Genomic DNA, 20,714 nt, shown 5'->3' on the forward strand with positions numbered 1-20,714 from the left:
TGTATCACAGGTAACAGGTGACACCATAGAATGTACTCTCTGGTGGACAGTTCTGGAGGAAGAGGTATACTCAGTGGCTCCTCCCATAACTCTGCTGCTGCTACTATTAAGTCACTTCAGTCTTGTCCGACTCTGTGTGATCCCATAGACGGCAGCCCACAAGGCTCCCCCGTCCCTGGGATTCTCCAAGCAAGAAAACTGGAGTGGGTTGCCATTTCCTTCTCCAATGCATGAAAGTGAAAAGTGAAAGTGAAGTCACTCAGTTGTGTCCTACTCTTAGCAGCCCCATGGCCTGCAGCCTACCAGGCTCCTCCGTCCATGGGATCTGCCAGGCAAGAGTACTGGCATTTTGCCATTGCCTTCTCCAAAGACCTGCCTATTTCATATCACAGCTCAGAAATGGATCTGGGGGCTTTTACGACAACAACTGTGGAGCAGGCCCTGTCCCCAACAGGACTGTGACAACCATAGAGCAAAGAGAAGACCCTGCTCAATATCCAGTGCAGGCTTTTGTCATCACCACGCCAGTCATATGTTCTACCAAAGAGATAACAAACAGCACACCCTGAGGAAACATGTGGCAGGCATCTGTACTGAAAACAGCACATGCAGCCAAAAACATTAGACTCTTGTACACTACACAGGAACACTCCCACAGAAAAACAGCTCTCCAAGACCACAGTAGACCACGGTAGCTTCTCCTAAATTCATAGAGTAAGAGAAATGTAAGTAATATGAAGAAGCAGAGGAACCATTCCTAATTAAAAGATCAAGAGAATTCCCCCGAAAGAAACAGTGAAACAGACGTTTCCAGTCTAATAGTCTCTGAGTTAAAATAAAAAGAGAAAATAAAAATAACAAAGGAATTAAAAAAGACTATTGATAGAAATGCAGATTATTTTAAAAAGGAACTAGAAACTATGAAGAGGAACCAAGAAAAATTAGAAAGCTCATTTTGGTGAGAGGAAAACTGAGTGAAAGGCAATAAATAGCAAACTGAATAATGCAAAAAAGTAAGTAAGTGATCTGAAAGATAAAATAATGGAAATCATCTAATCATAATAGCAGATGGGAAGATAAAAAAAAGAAAACAATATTCAAGATCTATGTAATATTCCCTGGTGGCTCAGATGATAAAGAATCCACCTGCAATGCAGGAGACCCAGGTTTAATCTCTGGATCAGGAAGATCCTCTGGAGAATGGAATGGCTATCCACTCTAGTATTCTTTTTTTTTAAATTCTTTAAAAATTGGAGGATAATTGCTTTACAGAATTGTGTTGCTTTCTGCCAAACACTCCAATATTCTTGCCTGGAGAATTCCCTGGACAGAGGAGCCTGGTGGCTACAGTCCGCTTATTGGGATTACAAAGTCAGACATGACTAAGCAACTAATACTTTTACTTTCACACTTTTTCATGGAATAATATAAAGCATGTCAATCTACACATCATAGGATCCTGGAAGGAGAAGAAAGATAAAAAGGGATCAAAAACATATTTGAAGAAATTATGGCTTAAAAGTATGAAACCTAAAGGAAACAGAATTCCAGTTATAGGAAGCGTAGAGGGTCCAAAACAATATGAACTGAACAGAACTACACCAAGACACATTGTAATTAAAATGGCAAAAGTTAAAGGGAAGATTCTAAGGCATCAAGAAAAAAACAAGTTATTAATAGTTACAAAGGAATCTCCATAAGGCTTTCAGCCTATTTCTCTACAGAAACATTGCATGTCAGAAGGGAGTGGCAAGATATATTCAAAGTTCTGAAAGGGAAAAACCTGCAACCCAGGACACTCTACCCTGCAAGATTATCCTTTAGAATAGAGGAGATATAAAGAATTTCACAAGGAAGCAAAAACTAAAAGAATATAGCAATACTAAACCTATTCTAAAATAAAATATTGAAAGGTTTTCTCTAAATAGAAAACAAGTAAGAATCTATAGGAAAGAGAAAATTACAACTGGGAAATAAGTCACTTAAATAAAGCCAGTACAGAAGTTAAAAAAAAAATTTTTTTTATGAAAGTTATGATAACCACAATGAACTGCAAAGAAAAAACATGAAGATATAAAAAAAGGGCATCAAAATAACAAAATGTGGTGGGGGAGAATAATAGAATGTAAAGAAAATGTATATTTTTTTAAAAAGAATGTGTTTGAGCCTATGTGACTACAAATTTAAAGCAACTAGATATAGGAATGTGTTAATATACTTTAAAAAGAAGGTAACCACAAATTAGAAACATACAATAGATTCACAAAAACCAAAAAGAAGAGAACACAGATATAATATAAAGGAAAACCATCTCACCATAAAAGGAAAAGCAAAAAGGCAAAGAAAGGAACCATAAGAAATGAAATATCAACTGGAAAACAAGGTTTAAAATGGCAATAAATATATATTTATCAATAATTACCTTAAATGTCAATGAAATAAATAATTCAATCAAAAGACTTAAAGTGGCAGATTGGTTAAAAAGACAAGAGTCTACAATATGCTGCCTAGAAGAGACCTACTTAATAGGGCAAAAAAATACACATAGGTTGAAAGTGAAGGGATGGAAAAAGGCATTTAATGCAAATAGAAATGACAAGAAAGTGGGGGTAACAATACTCATGAGACAAAATAGACTTTAAAGCAAAGTCCATAAAGAAAGAAGGACTCTATATAATGATAGAAGGATCAATGTAAGAAGAGGATAGTATATGCATTAACATATTCACCTAATATAGGAGCACCCAAATACATAAAATGAATGTGCTGCTGCTAAGTTGCTTCAGTCGTGTCCTACTCTGTGCGACCCCATAGGCGGCAGCCCACCAGGCTCCCCCGTCCCTGGGATTCTCTAGGCAAGAACACTGGAGTGGGTTGCCATTTCCTTCTCCAGTGCATGAAAGTGAAAAGTGAAAGGGAAGTCACTCAGTCGTGTCCGACTCTTTGCGACCCCATGGACTGTAGCCCACCAGGCTCCTCTGTCCGTGGGATTTTCCAGGCAAGAGTACTGGAGTGGGGTGCCATTGCCTTCTCCAAAAAAAAAAAAAAAAAGATCATATACCACCATTAAGTTGGATTCATCACAGGGTCACAAGGATGGTTTAAAATACACAGAATCAATGTATGATACACCACACCAATAAAAGAAAATACAAAAACCACATGGTCATCTCAATAAATAAAGGAAAAGCATTTGATAAAATTCAACATCCATTCATGATAAAAACTCTTACCAAAGTGGGCATAAGGGAAACATATCTCAATGTAATACAGGCTATTTATGACAAGTCCATAGCCAAAAGTACATTCTATGGTGAAAAGCTAAAAAGCCTTCCTGCTAAAACATAGAACAAGACAAGGATACTCACTCTCACTACTTCTATTCAGCGTAGTACCGGAAGTCCTAGCCACCGCAGTCAGATAGGAAAAAGAAATAAAAGCTATTCAAATTGGTAGAAAAGAGGTAAAATTGCCATTATACACAGATGACATGATGCTAAGACTCTGCACACAAACTATTAGAATGGATAAATAAATTTAACAAGGTAGCAGGATGCAAGATTAACACACAGAAATTGGCTACGTTTCTTTACACTTTCAATGAAATATCAGAAAGGGAATGCAAAAAAAATAATCCTTTTTAAAATTGTATCCAAAAATACTTAGGAATAAACCTCACCAAGGAGGTGAAAGACAGATGCTTAGAACTATAAAATATTAATAAAGGAAATTGAAGATGATTCAAAGAAATGGAAAGGTATCCCAGGCTCTTGGATTGGAAGAATTAACATCAAAATGACTATACTACCCAAAAACAACCTACAGATTTAGTGTGATCCCTGTCAAATTACCTATGGCATTTTTCACAGAAATAGAAAAAATAATCCTAAAATTTATATGGAACCATAAAAGACCCAGAATTACCAAAGGAATTCTGAGGAAAAAGAACAAAGCAGGAGGAATAACCCTTCCAGACTTCAGACAGTACCACAAAATGACAGTAATCAAAACAGCATGGTATTGACACAAAAACTGACATATGGATCAGTGCAACAGAATAGAGAGCTCAGAAATAAACCCACACACCTATGGTCAATCAATCTTTGACAAAAACAAAAGTATATAATGGAGAAAAGAGTCTCTTCAACAAATAGTGTTGGGAAAGCTGGACATAAATCAATAAAGTTAGAAAACACCCTCACATCATGCTCAAAATGGCTTAAAGACCTGAATATAAGGCAAAACCAATACAATATTGTAAAGTAACTAGCCTCTAATTAAAATAAATAAATTTAAATAAAAAAAAAGACATGACACCATAAAACTTCTAGAGGAGAATTCTCTGACATAAATTGTACAAGTGTTTTCTTAGATCAGTCTCCCAAAGCAATAGAAATAAGACAAAAATTAAAAAATGGGATCTAATCAAACTTAAAAACTTTTGCACAGCCAAAGAAACCATAAACAAAAAGAAAAGACAGTCTATGGACTGGGAGAAAATATTTGGAAATGATGCAACTGACAGGAGCTTAATTTCCAAAATATACAAATATCTCATACAACTCAGTAACAGAACAAATAACCCAGTCAAAAAAATGGACATAAGTCCTAAATAGACATTTCTTTGAAGATGATATGCAGATGACCAATAGGCACATAGAAGATGGTCAACATTGCTAATTATTAAAGAATCAAATCTATGATGAGGTATCACTTCACTTGGGCTGAATGGCTGTCATTTACAAATGACAAATGCTGGATAGGGTGCAGAGAAACTCTCCTATATTGATGGTGGGAATGTAAATCACTATGGAAAACAGTATGGAGACTCCTCAAAAAGCTAAAAATAGAGTTGCCATATGATCCAGCAATCATACTCCTGGGCTTATATCCAGATAAAACCGTAATTCAAAAAGATACATGCATCCCAATGTTAATTGTAGCACTATTTATAATAGCCAAGACATGGAAAAACCTTGAATGTCCATCAACAGATGAATGGATAGAGAAGATGTGATGAATGGATAGAGAAGATGTGATATATGTGTATATACACATAGGTGCCTGTGCGCACACACACACACACAGTGGAATATTACTCAGTCATAAAAAGAATGCAATAATGCCATTTGTAGCAACAAGGATGGAACTAGAGATTATCATATATTATATATGATACGTAAGAAAGAAATACAAATACCATGTGATATCACTTATATGTGGAATCTAAAATATCACACAACTAACACAACATTGTAAAGCAACTATACTCCAATAAAAGTTAATTAAAAAATAAATACAGCAAAACAAGCCTATTTATGAAACAGAACAGACTCATAGACGTAGCAAACAGACTTGTGGTTGCCAAGGGGAAGGGTGGGGGTGGATGGATGGATTAGATGGATGGATGCAAGCTATTATATATAGAACAGTTATAAACAAGGTCCTATTCGATAGCACAGGGAACTGTATTTAATATCCTGTAATAAACCATAATGGAAAGAATATAAAAAAGAATATATTAATTATTTTGCTGTATACCAGAAACTAGAAAAACATTATAAATCAGCTATATTTCAATAAAAAATAAATAAAAATCATATGGACTAATCTCCATTTTATGATATTAGTGGATAGAAATTCTCTAGGCATGCTGATTCTGAGTGTCAGTAAGATCTGTCACATCAAATTTCTTCTGCTATGTTTGTGAATAAGATAGAGTGAAGTCTCATGAGAATGTAGTTAGATTTATAGATTGTTAAATAAAATATATTTAATATGTTTTATGTAAACACCTGAAAAAGATATCAACTATAATCTGTGGAGAAATCTCTGGTAACTTGCTATAGTTTTATTTCTTTTATTAAATTTTTTTTGTTTTAGCTCTGTACTTTTTAATGAATTAGTTTTATATAGTTTTGAAAGACTATATAAAAGGCATGTGTTTGAAATTCTTTGATGACATAAAGTTGGGAGGAATATTTAGTGCTTTTGTGATAGCACACTCAAGATTATTTTTTTTTTAATTTGGCTCTTATAAAAGGAATATGTGAAAAATCATCAGGACTTAAAAAAATAAACTGTGAATGTTTAGGAATGGGAGACCTGATTTAATAGTGATTTATGAAGAAATGACCTTGAGATTTTAATTCATCAAAACAATGTGAATAAACAGTGAGATTAATTGACAAAATGCTAATGAAATTTTAAGGCAAATTAGTACAATAATCCAGAACACAGAACATCAAAGGCTCTTTTGTATGTGGACCAGTTGAGCTAGATCTGCAATGAATATTTGCATTTGGACACCATGTTTTAAGAGAGATGCAGAGAGGTTGGGATGGATGCAGAAGAGGCTGATCAGGAAGAGATGTCCATGAAAAAATCATGGAGAATGGCTAAGGGTTTCATGAACACCTAGATCATAATGGAGAGGATCTAGGGGAGTCCTGTGAGTTACCCTCAAGTATTTGAAGATTGTCAATATGGAAAGGGCTTAGACTTTATTTAGGTGACCCCAGGGATGGATGGCACATGGCAAAATTTACAGGGAGGCAGATTTGAGTCTCTCATAATAAAGACCTTTCTATCATTTCCCATCCTGAAATGGAAACAGGATTACACCTGCCTTGTAAGGTGGTCAGTTTTCCACCAGAAGACTCTCAAAGATAGACCTAGGGGCCTTTGTCAGAGTTATCTAAAGGGTCATGGCTTTGGGAAGGTGAACCAAGTGATTCCTGAAGTTCCTTTTAATTCACAAATCCCAGCCACAAGCTCAGTGTCTGTAAACAGTAGGTTCTCAAGAAATGGCTGCCAAGTGAGTAAATACATAAGGATAAAAAATGTCAGGGCAGACTTTTGCACTTGAAAAATTTTTAAGTCATGGATGATTTTATAACATTGAATGGTAATTTCACCTAGTATCAGAAGCATGTCCTCTTGAAAAAACTGAAACCCTTGGCCCACACAGAGTTTAAAATTTCCTAGATAATTGGCTTATCTTTCTTGCTCTGGCATAACTCATGCTCTGTCTCATAAGTTTAGAGCTGTTTCTGATAATGAGTCATGCCTCACCCCAAACTAATGTGATGCTGTTTCTTTTTCAGGATAATCGTATCCACACATCCAAGTACAACATTCTCACCTTCTTGCCAATTAATTTATTTGAACAGTTCCAAAGAGTGGCAAATGCATATTTCCTTTTCCTTCTGATTTTGCAGGTAATGTTTAGGCTGTATTTCTTCATCATCTGTTTGTTAAGAGTATTCATGTAATTTGATAAAATTAATTATTTAGCTTATCTAAATGTTCATGCATAGAAAAGCAGCCTTATCAGATTTTTGATGTTTTTATTGCTGTTTCTCTTCACAAGTGTGGGAGGGATAGGAATGGGTAAAAAAACTAGTACATTCATCATTTTAAACACTGAGGTCATTTTAAAATGCTGCCTTGCGCTTTATCTGAACCACACCAGAGCCTAATAATTACTGTTCACAGCCTGCTTCCTTTCTTTATCTCCCTATCACATTCACAGCATGGTTATTGACAGAGTCGAAGCAAAGAATTTATCTGACTAGTGGTTTGTGGAACTTAATTTGGCAAATTTTATTTGCATCTAAGAACAGTGACATATTTTTACACATATATAAGTAAATGCTATATGTTATTTCACTGTGACTTTTTTGTAGTTTTGAGTGGTTCATTGGTAGTTGGTAACCTTCCTTTTTCTTCCCACTTGAAATTTGAACCTAAGTGAAATTTCAAATTTTACTGATATTTCAGGGAGGAAAGGCATAAATCAAAGATTTAGCATACATATAAGTGGCTCATATTAGCCAGTTATTTACCTTATATTTATTTTAAAGTAATCACATCAAACAGGTAGATTCTGAATCTGCTGGGCTATGCATTAATTATAGGAGGTAAGAGGATGAACTGGATATGTACAGTCTTGATTATAGCTTGAGCACTATTTTTTCTTTAACCAAACAACTATTTATTCAGTAGAATAACTGTCTTAAGAATCTTGGTTGTAAGTTGCAGACATCTAAGTTCACTTAATGTACTTTATGACAACTATTTCAACAGGATGTCACTTTTCTTTTTTTAAATTTCCTTCACGTTTACTCTCAGGCAGACCCTCTCTACTTGGTGATCCTTGAAAACTTTAGAGTTTTATTTTCCTGGCTTCAATGCTGATGTAAAAAAGAGGCAGAGGGGGAGAAGGAGAGGGAGAGGCAGTGGGGAGAGGAAAGAGGGAGAAAAAGAGAATGAAAATGAATCACTTTTTCTGTTCTCTAAAAAGTCCTGGGATTAGCTTTAATTGGACCATGCTGTTACCTTCCTTTTCCAAACCTGTCACTCTGGCACAGGAATTTAATGCAGTGATTGCCTTGACCTAGATCACATGCCAAAGTCCAAAAGCCAGTTGGACGGAATCAGTCCATCAAAATTATGTGTACTCACAGTAAAGGGGTATTAAGAAGTAAGGGAAGAGTTGAAAACAACTGGTTGCTCCTTCCGATGGAGGCCCAGCCCAGGGTTGGTGTGAGGCTGGTAGACCTGGTACATCAGACCAGGTCTCCCTGGAGTCAGATTGCTCTGGAATGCAGCCCAAAGTGGGCGGTAAACTCCATCTAAGGCTAAATACCTGCACAAGACCAATAGTCGCCAAGTACTGTGAGGGCAAGTTGAAAAGAACTTCGGAGAGAGAGTTTAAGAGGGCGTGAGACCATTGAGAGGTAAGCAGGTAGGGTCTGAGGAGTCCTCCTGGAGTAGGGAGAGAAAAAAAAAAAAGAACTGGATGCTGAACAAGAGAAAAAAAAATAGCACTGAAAGTAACCTTACAATTTTGGAAGAGACTTTTTTTCTCTTCCCCCCATGAATTTGCTTTTGGTGTCTTCATAGAACCCTTTACACCACTTCCCTAATTTCTCTAATGGGTTTTCTTATTTATGACCAAAGGTTCCTGTTCACAGAATTTTATATCTAGAAGGGGTCTTTAAGATGGTTCAGTATAATCTCCTGTCTTTTATTGATGCAGAAATGAGATCTGGAGAGGTTAAGTGAGGTGTGGAGCTTTTACCATGTGTTAATGATACAACTCTGACTAGAATCCAGCTTTTCTGCCACTCAGGCTGATGTTTTTGTTGGTCCTTCATAGGCTTTTGAGGGTTTTTTTTAAATCTTATGTGGAAGCTATTACATAAAATTTATAGTGCTGTTTGGTTGAGGCCTGATCAATATACACTGACCATCTCCACCCATCCTTCCCTGCCTGATGGCCCTGAAGTAACTCCAAAATGAACCCCCCTTGATGACTACCTTTGTAAGAGAGTCATGTCGACTGTCACTCTGTCTCTCTTAGGTGGGTGGCTTTACAGGTAGAGGCCCAGGCTTTGGAGTCAAACAGACCTAGATTCAATTTTTAGCAGTGTATGTTCTGGGCTGCTAAATCAGTTTGACTTCTCTGGTACTTTTTTTTTTTAATAAAATAGGGAAATGGTGCCCAGGGCTGAGGCATTTCCGGACTCGTGGCTGTCATTCACAGTGTATTCTGCACTGTGCACTATTTACATGCAATATAAACACTCTAGATGTGTGCAAAACACCTCTGGTACAGAATCTGACTTGATAAACTTCTCTGAGGATCGAGTGATATCATATATAAAAAGTATTTGGGATTGTGTCTGGTGCAAGGTAGGTGCTCGAAGATTCTCTCTTTGAGAATTGGTAAGGAGCTGGTAAAATTGTGAAAAGTTGAATTGAGAAGCGGAGAAAAGATAGGTGACATTTATCATCCTGGGGAAAGATCATCATTTGCGAAAGACTTCAAGAAGCTTTCTTCTCAACTTGCTATAAAAATTTAACTTTTTGCCAGGTAGTCTGACAATTGTTCAATGATGCTTTTTTTCTGTGTCTTATATCTGAGTGCAAACACTTAAATTATCGAATGTTCTATATTTGTACCAATAACTGAATATCATTTCATTAACTTCTGTTGTCTTATAAAGTTGAATGACAAAACCTGAAAGCTATATTTATGAAACTTAAAAGCACTAAACGACTTGACATGTTTGTTTCAGCTGATTCCGGAAATTTCCTCCTTGACTTGGTTTACCACCATTGTACCCTTGGTGCTAGTGGTAACTATGACAGCTGTCAAAGATGCCACAGATGACTATGTAAGTATTTGCTTTTGAGCATTCCTGTGGTCTCAGTTTCAGTTGTGACCTCTCAGAAGTAGAAAATAGACATCCATTTGAAATTTTTGAATGAAGTTATTTTGGCAAATATTTGCCATAAGAGGCTTTATGGTTATTTGATGATTAATATAGAGGTCATAGAGCCAGGACTGTTTATAGTAATAGCAACGGGGCTTCAGTAAGTAGACTCACTCCCTCATTTTATACATGAAGACACTCTCACCTATAAAGAACTAAAGATTTCTTAATGAACATACAAATAATTAGTGGTAAGATCAGAATTGATAGACAAACCTGTTTCCATTCAGTAAAGTATTATTTATCCTGTATCTCAAGTCTTTGTTTAAGTTTTAGGAACTGGTAGATATTAGGCATTCTCACATCCTCTGCTCCGGAGAAGGTAATGGCAACCCACTGCAGTACTCTTGCCTGGAAAATCCCATGGACGGAGGAGCCTGGTGGGCTGCAGTCCATGGGGTCGCTAAGAGTCGGACGCAACTGAGGGACTTCCCTTACACTTTTCACTTTCATGCACTGGAGACAGAAATGGCAACCCACTCCTGTGTTCTTGCCTGGAGAATCCCAGGGACGGGGGAGCCTGGTGGGTTGCCGTCTATGGGGTCGCACAGAGTTGGCTACTACTGAAGCGACTTAGCAGCAGCAGAGCAGCAGCAGCAGCATCCTCTGCTCATCGTACCAGTTCAGTTCAGTTGCTCAGTCGTGTCCTACTCTATGCGACCCCGTGAACTGCTGCACATCAGGCCTCCCTGTGTAACACCAACTCCCAGAGTTTACCCAAACTCATGCCCTTTGAGTTGGTGATGCCATCTAACCCTCTCATCCTCTGTCGTCCCCTTCTCCTTCCGCCTTCAATCTTTCCCAACATTAGGGTCTTTACAAAAGAGTCTGCTCTTTGCATCAGGTGGCCAAAATATTGGAGTTTCTGCTTCAACATCAGTCCTTCCCATGAACACCCAGGACTGATCTCCTTTAGAATGGACTGGTTGGATCTCCTTGCAGTCCAAGGGACTCTCAAGAGTCTTCTCCAACACCACAGTTCAAAAGCAACAATTCTTTGGTGCTCAGCTTTCTTCACAGTCCAACTCTCACATCCATACATGACTACTGGAAAAACTATAGCCTTGACTAGACGGACCTTTGTTGACAAAGTAATGTTTCTGCTTTTTAATATGCTGTCTACGTTGGTCGTAACTTTCCTTCCAAGGAGTAAGCGTCTTTTAATTTCATGGCTGCAGTGACCATCTGCAGTGATTTTGGAGCCCCCCAAAATAAAGTCAGCAACTGTTTCCACTGTTTCCCCATCTATTTGCCATGAAGTGAGAGGACTGGATGACATGATCTTAGTTTTCTGAATGTTGAGCTTTAAGCCAACTTTTTCACTTTCCTCTTTCACTTTCATCAAGAGGCTCTTTAGTTCCTCCATGCTTTCTGCCATAAGGGTGGTGTCATCTGCATATCTGAGGTTATTGATATTTCTCCTGGCAATCTTGATTCCAGCTTGTGCTTCTTCCAGCCCAGGGTTTCTCATGATGTACTCTGCATATAAGTTAAATAAGCAGGGTGACAATATACAGCCTTGACATACTCATTTTCCTATTTGGAACCAGTCTGTTGTTCCATGTCCAGTTCTAACTGTTGCTTCCTGACCTGCATACAGATTTCTCAAGAGGCAGGTCAGGTGGTCTGGTATTCTCATCTCTTTCAGAATTTTCCATAGTTGATTGTGATCCACACAGTCAAAGGCTTTAGCATAGTCAATAAAGCAGAAATAGATGTTTTTCTGGAACTCTCTTGCTTTTTCAATGATCCAGTGGATGTTGGCAATTTGATCTTTGGTTCCTCTGCCTTTTCTAAAACCAGCTTGAACATCTGGAAGTTCACGGTTCACGTATTGCTAAAGCCTGGCTTGGAGAATTTTGAGCATTACTTTACTAGCATGTGAGATGAGTGCAATTGTGTGGTAGTTTGAGTATTCTTTGGCACTGCCTTTCTTTGGGATTGGAATGAAAACTGACCTTTTCCAGTCCTGTGGCCACTGCTGAGTTTTCCAAATTTGCTGACATATGGAATGCAGCACTTTCACAGTATCATCTCTTAGGATTTGATATAACTTAATTGGAATTCTATCACCTCCACTAGCTTTGTTCATAGTGATACTTCTAAGGCCCACTTGACTTCACATTTCAGGATGTCTGGCTCTAGGTGAGTGATCACACCATCATGATTATCTGGGTCATGAAGATCTTTTTTGTATAGTTCTTCTGTATATTCTTGCCACCTCTTTTTAATATCATCTGCTTCTGTTAGGTCCATACCATTTCTGTCTTTTATTGAGCCCATCTTTGCATGAAATTAAAAAATCAAGTAATTAAAAAAGTCAAGCAACTAATGTAAATATTAAGGTATAAGATGATGGAGAGTTTTGAAATCTCCATAATCCAAAGGAAGTCAGTCAAATTCAGATTTAAAACAGTTTTGGGAAAACCAAGCATTCTAAATTCAGACAAATTCTATTCTCACCCTAGGTGACTGCATATGCTCTAGCCTCAAGAGCTCTCTATATGCCATTGAGTGATAGGTTTATATATCTTCTGAACCTGTGATAATTGTTTCTAGTCTTCCCAGGCTCCATCTGTGTCAATGGCAAGATCCTTTGGAAAACCCTGAGCATCCTGAGGCTCGGAGAGTAGGTTGCTCAGCTTTTAGGCAGTGAACTCCATGGTGATTTTCTGTGATGCCAACCAGCTAGTCAGTTTGTGTGCTCAGCTGCTTCAGTCATGTCTGACTCTTTGTGACCCCATGGACTGTAGCCCACCAGGCTCCTCTGTCCATGGGATTCTCCAGGCAAGAATACTGGAGTGGGTTGCCATGCCCCTCTAGGGAATCTACCTGACCCAGGGATCAAACCTGCATCTTTTATGTCTCCTAGTTAGCAGGTGGGTTCTTTACCACTAGCGCCACCTGGGAAGCTTGTTCAGGTTAGATATAGAGGTGTCTAAATATTAAGTGTCTGATGTCTGAATATCTTTTTATTTTTATGATAATATGTCTAGTTTAACAACAGAATATCTTTATCAGTTAGGGTCTTGGCAGGAAACAGATGTCACCGTGGAATGGGGGAAGATTGGAGAAAGATGAATAATGAAGGCACTATTAAAAGGGTTGTGAGTGAGGAAAAGCGCGTAGGGTAGCAACAAAGGTGGCAGTACTACTTCTCGACCTGAAGGGGCAAAGGGAGGAGGCAGTTACCAGACCTGGAGCTGAGGTGGAGGGCTCTCTATAGAGGAAGCACCCACTGCTGACCCAGTTCAGAAGAAACCAGTAATACATAACCCCATTTTACTCTCCTCTGATCTGGTGATTTTCTGTCAATACCACCCAAGCCCAATCACCAGCCAAAAGGCAGGGATTAAATAGATCAGCATCCCCTGGTACAGGGCAGAGTGTAGAAGGATGAGGTGTAGGTATGGAGGGGAAAACAGAACATCCACCCCTTTCAAATTACGTATTCGGACAGAATAATGTTTCCATTCTTATTGCTGGAGACAAGTTCACATGCCAATGATGGGTTGACTTAATTTACTCTTCTACCAGTGTTATAAAACTCTTTTCCTGTTAACAAATGCCAAGTATCTTTTTTCCTTAGTAATATTCATTTACTTATACATGGCAATCAGTGTAATTGTATGTACTGAGCATAGCATAACAGAAAGAATGGGATGGATTTGGTAAGGATGTTGAAAAGGGGAAAGGGCTGATTGAAGCAATTTATATACTGTGTTATTAATACAATGTTCGATGTTTTTTTTTTTTTTTAAGGAAAAAGTGATAATCCTGATGATTAAAATCTATGAAATCAAAATTTCTTATGTCCTGATACTATCGCCTCTTCCTCTGTGCATTTAGCCTAATCAATTGGAATAACATTTTATCTCTTAATTTAGCCTGTTCCTATCTGAATGGCTACTCATTTACTAGTTTAGTAGAAGGCTCATAATGTGTGGATTCTTCAAAGCAAACATAGCATAAGAAATAGGATCACTTGGGCATAAAAACATGAATCCACACCAAATGTGGTTCAGTATTATATTTTGATTTTGTTTTGAATGTTCAGTATTTCATAAGATCACTGTTAACAATAAGAATTTCTGGAGAATAAGAATACATGTTGTTACAAGTAATTGCTTGACTTCAAAGAAATCCATAAAACAGAATAGATGCTGTTCAGTAAAGTATTGAGCACATATGTGAGAAAAATGGAAGCCCCCATTCCTTGTTGAAGACATCAAAATTCATGTATGGTTTTCTCTGGAACTATGTGACAGAGTAAAGGGCACATTGTCTTCTTAGAAGACAGCTAAAAACGTGTGGGAATTGGAAGAGCATGTGGCCAGACTTATTCCATTGGTGACACCCAGAATGAGATTTAGTGAGAAGGGTCTTAATTTAGAACACATGGAGCTGGGGCTAAGGTAAGCATGTCATGCTCATTTTAGACTTGATGTTGTTTTCCAAACAGGTGAACTCAAAGTATTTTCGGTGTCACTATTTGTGCTGACAAAGTATGATTTAATATGTTTTTAAACATTTTTATTGGAGTATATTTGCTTTACAATGTTGTGTTAGTTTTTGCTCTACAGCATTGTGAATTAGCTGTACATATGTATACATACATCCCCTCTTTTTGGGATTTCTTCCCCATTTAGCTCACCACAGAGCACTGATTTAATATATCTTTTCACAAATGCTTTGATTTTCAGTTTCGCCACAAGAGTGATAATCAGGTGAATAATCGGCAATCTGAAGTGCTCATCGACAGCAAGTAAGAAATACATTCTTTCAGTTACTTTTAAGATTTCTGGTCATCAAACAGGTCTTGACCATTGGTGACTTTCTCTTTTAGTTGAATATATGTTTCTTCCCCCTTTTAACTTGTTAAAAACTGCAGTGTAAGTCCTTTGTATCTTCATAGCTCTCTTTTATGTTCAGCAAATGCTTGTGCTACTCGCTCAACTTCTACTTCAAATAAATTCCTTTGGAGTTTCCTTTGTCGAATACAGACATGCTATAGTTACTTTTTCATTTCTAGATCTAACACTATTTGGAACTGGCACACATATGATGTCTTTTATGTAGTAGATGTTTAGTAAGTATTTGAATGATTTAATTTGGTAATTTCTGGGAATATTGCTAGAGAGACTTCAACACATATAAATATAGTGATAAGAACTTTGTACCAACTTGATAGTTGAGTTTAGGATGGATTGTCCACCATAACACAGATGTTTAATTGCTGTAAAATTCATCCATCAATGAAAAAATATATATGGGAATGGTTCTTGACCCTGAAATGGTTTAAAATGTGTATTTACACACAAACAATAGCAAAAACGCCTTCAGAAAACTTTCCAAAAGGTAAATTTTATACCTTCATTTCATTGTTTCTTAGTCTCTTTCTTTGTCCCTTTTTTTCTAATAATAACATATGGCAAAGTAAATTTGTAACGTTGTACTTCAGTCTGGCAATCAGTCATGTCTGTTGATGATTTTGAAGCATTTGGATACTGTGAAGAAAGTAGTTTTTAAAGGGAATATCATAAAATGAATTAATCACATGAGATGGAAAAATTCTAAGAAATGGACATCGAGAAGGGCTAGGTAGCTTAGACAATAACTGGTAGGATTAAAGTAATTAATCTCTTTCTATAAGTAAAATATTGACTGATTATTTACAGTGCAATGAATAATATAGTTTTCCTTTATTAGATTATTTTAGAAAATGGTGTTAAATGCACAGTGAAGAAAAATGATCTTAATCTAAAACCACAGTTATAGAAACAGAGTCATAAAGATGCTTGGAACCGTGTGGTTCATTTCCAGCGTCAGCAGGTTTTGAATTGTAGCCACTATAGCATGGAGTTTAAAAGCCTGGGTTTCATGCTCAGAGAGACTTGAGTTTAGTTCTGACCCTGAGTACTTTTGTGGTGTTGAGCAAGTTCTTATGAGGTGGTGACTATCTGTAAGCTGATGTAGTCCAACTTTGAGTTGGACTGTTGCCTATCTTGAATTTCTCAAGCCTTGCAGTTCTGACTGGGAATTAGATCTGACAATATGATCTGACTAATTCCCCAGAGAATATTTGATAATCAGACTCATTACTTTGAATTATCATCTCATATGGAATATATTAAAAATATGTGCAATTACATGATGAATTTGAACTAAAGGCTTCAGTTCAGTTCAGTCGCTCAGTTGTGTCCAACTCTTTGCGACCCCATGAATCGCAGCACGCCAGGCCTCCCTGTCCATCACCAACTCCTGGAGTTCATCCAGACTCACGTCCATCGAGTCAGTGATGCCATCCAGCCATGTCATCCTCTGTTGTCCCCTTCTCCTCCTGCCCCAAATCCCTCCCAGCATCAGAGTCTTTTCCAATGAGTCAACCCTTCGCATGAGGTGGCCAAAGTACTGGAGTTCCGCTTTAGCATCATTCCTTCCAAAGAAATCCCAGGGCTGATCTCCTTCAGAATGGACTGGTTGGATCTCCTTGCAGTCCAAGGGACTCTCAAGAGTCTTCTCCAACACCACAGTTCAAAAGCATTAATTCTTCGGCGCTCAGCTTTCTTCACAGTCCAACTCTCACATCCATACATGACCACTGGAAAAACCATAGCCTTGACTAGACGGACCTTTGTTGGCAAAGTAATGTCTCTGCTTTTGAATATGCTATCTAGGTTGGTCATAACTTTCCTTCCAAGGAGTAAGCGTCTTTTAATTTCATGGCTGCAGTCACCATCTGCAGTGATTTTGGAGCCCCCCAAAATAAAGTCTGACACTGTTTCCACTGTTTCCCCACCTATTTCCCATGAAGTGGTGGGACCAGATGCCATGATCTTCGTTTTCTGAATGTTGAGCTTTAAGCCAGCTTTTCACTCTCCTCTTTCACTTTCATCAAGAGGCTTTTGAGTTCCTCTTCTCTTTCTGCCATAAGGGTGGTGTCATCTGCATATCTGACGTTATTGATATTTCTCCCAGCAATCTTGATTCCAGCTTGTGCTACTTCCAGTCCAGCGTTTCTCATGATGTACTCTGCATATAAGTTAAATAAGCAGGGTGACAGTATACAGCCTTGACATACTCCTTTTCCTATTTGGAACCAGTCTGTTGTTCCATGTCCAGTTCTAACTGTTGCTTCCTGACCTGCATACAGGTTTCTCAAGAGGCAGGTCGGGTGGTCTGGTATTCCCATCTCTTTCAGAATTTTCCACAGTTTATTGTGATCCACACAGTCAAAGGCTTTGGGATAGTCAATAAAGCAGAAATAGATGTTTTTTTTGAACTCTCTTGCTTTTTCAGTGATCCAGTGGGTGTTGGCAATTTGATCTCTGGTTCCTCTGCCTTTTCTAAAACCAGCTTGAACATCTGGAAGTTCACGGTTCACATATTGCTAAAGCCTGGCTTGGAGAATTTTGAGCATTACTTTACTAGCGTGTGAGATGAGTGCAATTGTGTGGTAGTTTGAGCATTCTTTGGCATTGCCTTTCTTTGGGATTGGAATGAGAACTGACTTTTTCCAGTCCTGTGGCCACTGCTGAGTTTTCCAAATTTGCTGGCATATTGAGTGCAGCACTTTCACAGCATCATCTTTCAGGATTTGAAATAGCTCAACTGGAATTCCATCACCACCACTAGTTTTGTTTGTAGTGATGCTTTCTAAGGCCCACTTGACTTCACATTCCAGGATATCTGGCTCTAGGTCAGTGATCCCACCATCGTGATTATCTGGGTCATGAAGATCTTTTTTGTACAGTTCTTCTGTGTATTCTTGCCACCTCTTCTTAATATCTTCTGCTTCTGTTAAGTCCATACCATTTCTGTCCTTTATTGAGCCCATTTTGCATGAAATGTTCCCTTGGTATCTCTAATTTTCTTGAAGAGATCTCTAGTCTTTCCCATTCTGTTGTTTTCCTCTATTTCTTTGCATTGATCGCTGAAGAAGGCTTTCTTATCTCTTTTTGCTATTCTTTGGAACTCTGCATTCAGATGCTTATATCTTTCCTTTTCTCCTTTCCTTTTTGCTTCTCTTCTTTTCACAGCTATTTGTAAGGCCTCCCCAGACAGCCATTTTGCTTTTTTGCATTTCTTTTCCATGGCGATGGTCTTGATCCCTGTCTCCTGTACAGTGTCACGAACCTCCGTCCATAGTTCATCAGGTACTCTATCTATCAGATCTAGGCCCTTAAATCTATTTCTCACTTCCAGTGTATAATCACAAGGGATTTGATTTAGGTCATACCTGAATGGTCTAGTGGTTTTCCCTACTTTCTTCAATTTAATTCTGAATTTGGCAATAAGGGGTTCATGATCTGAGCCACAGTCAGCTCCTGGTCTTGTTTTTGCTGACTGTATAGAGCTTCTCCGTCTTTGGCTGCCAGAGAAGGCAATGGTACCCCACTCCAGTACTCTTGCTTGGAAAATCCCATGGATGGAGGAGCCTGTTAGGCTGCAATCCATGGGGTTGCTAAGAGTCAGACACGACTGAGCGACTTCACTTTCACTTTTCACTTTCATGTATTGGAGAAGGAAATGGCAACCCACTCCAGTGTTCTTGCCTGGACAATCCCAGGGACGGGGGAGCCTGGTGGGCTGCCGTCTATGGGGTCGCACAGAGTCGGACACGACTGAAGTGACTTAGCATAGCGTAGCAGCTTTGGCTGCAAAGAATATAATCAATCTGATTTCAGTGTTGACCATCTGGTGATGTCCATGTGTAGAGTCTTCTCTTGTGTTGTTGGAAGAGGGTGTTTGCTACGACCAGTGCATTTTCTTGGCAAAACTCTATTAGCCTTTGCCCTGCTTCATTCTGTACTCCAAGGCCAAATTTGCCTGTTAATCCAGCTGTTTCTTGACTTCCTACTTTTGCATTCCAGTCCCCTATAATGAAAAGGACATCTTTTTTGGGTGTTAGTTCTAAAAGGTCTTGTAGGTCTTCATAGAACCATTCAACTGCAGCTTCTTCAGCGTTATTGGTTGGGGCATAGACTTGGGTTACTTGATATTGAATGGTTTGCCTTGGAAACGAATAGAGATCATTCTGTTGTTTTTGAGATTTCATCCAAGTACTGCATTTCGGACTCTTTTGTTGACCATGATGGCTACTCCATTTTTTCTGAGGGATTCCTGCTTGCAGTAGTAGATATAATGGTCATCTGAGTTAAATTCACCCATTCCAGTCCATTGTAGTTTGCTCATTCCTACAATGTCGATGTTCACTCTTGCCATCTCCTGTTTGACCACTTCCAATTTGCCTTGATTCATGGACCTGACATTCCAGGTCCCTATGCAATATTGCTCTTTACAGCATCGGGCCTTGCTTCTATCACCAGTCACATCCACAACTGGGTATTGTTTTTGCTTTGGCTCCGTTCCTTCATTCTTTCTGGAGTTATTTCTTCACTGATATCCAGTAGCATATTGGGCACCTACTGGCCTGGGGAGTTCCTCTTTCAGTATCCTATCATTTTGCCTTTTCATACTGTTCATGGGGTTCTCAAAGCAAGAATACTGAAGCGGTTTGCCATTCCCTTCTCCAGTGGACCACATTTTGTCAGACCTCTCCACCATGCCCGCCCATCTTGGGTGGCCCCACAGGGCATGGCTTAGTTTCATTGAGTTAGACAAGGCTGTGGTCCTAGTGTGATTAGATTGACTAGTGTCGCCCGGGAGGAGCTGCCCCACACCTGAGGCCATGGGGCGGTGGCCGGGAGGAGCAACCCCACGTCCAAGGAGCGGTGGCTGTGTGGGCACCGGAGGGCTTATAGGAGCTTTTCCACGTTCAAGGTCGGGAGGGGCATCGGTGAGGAGATACCCCTCGTCCAAGGTAGGGAGCAGCGGCTGCGCTTTGCTGGAGTAGCGGTAAAGAGATACCCCACGCCCAAGGTAAGAGAAACCCAAGTAAGACGGTAGGTGTTGCAAGACAGCATCAGAGGGCAGACACACTGAAACCATACTCACAGGAAACTAGTCAATCTAGTCACACTAGGACCACAGCCTTGTCTAACTCAAAGGCTTCAGTATATCTTTTAATGAATCTCAAATTACCAGTTAAATTTTGTGACTGTATTTGGGCAGTGAAAGATATTGAGGCCTCTACCTGGAGGCCGTGGGAGTAATCCAGTAACTTAGATATTCAGAAACCTGATGGTTGTATGTGTCCCACACAATAATCTTTGTCATGGTTATTAGAAGTAGCACTGGTCTTGTGCTTTCATTTAGCTTTTTGTCAATTCCTTTTGAGGTAGCATCTCTTTGTAATTTGATATGTGTGACATTTTGAAAAGTACTGTTCCTGATTCTGTACAGTTGAAGGTAGAAGCACATATCCAGAATGGAGTGTTCTTTTCTTCAGAATATTTATTTATTTATTTTTGGCTGTGTCGAGTCTTACTTGTAGCATACTGGATCTTAGTTTTCCGACCTGTGATTGAA

General features: G+C 38.7%; 1 protein-coding gene across 3 annotated transcripts in view; it reads left to right on the top strand.

Moving 5' to 3' along the window:
* The window catches only part of ATP8B4 (ATPase phospholipid transporting 8B4 (putative)), a 292,569-nt gene that overhangs the window by 79,193 nt on the left and 192,662 nt on the right, over positions 1 to 20,714 (top strand). For all 3 annotated transcript variants that reach the window (XM_027554041.1, XM_027554043.1, XM_027554042.1), the window contains 3 exons: positions 7,107 to 7,220; positions 10,086 to 10,184; positions 14,987 to 15,048. In XM_027554041.1, coding sequence (XP_027409842.1) covers positions 7,107 to 7,220; positions 10,086 to 10,184; positions 14,987 to 15,048 — 275 coding nt within the window. The remainder of the gene's footprint in view (positions 1 to 7,106; positions 7,221 to 10,085; positions 10,185 to 14,986; positions 15,049 to 20,714) is intronic.

This window comes from Bos indicus x Bos taurus, chromosome 10, assembly GCF_003369695.1.
Source record: "Bos indicus x Bos taurus breed Angus x Brahman F1 hybrid chromosome 10, Bos_hybrid_MaternalHap_v2.0, whole genome shotgun sequence".
NCBI lineage: Eukaryota > Metazoa > Chordata > Mammalia > Artiodactyla > Bovidae > Bos > Bos indicus x Bos taurus.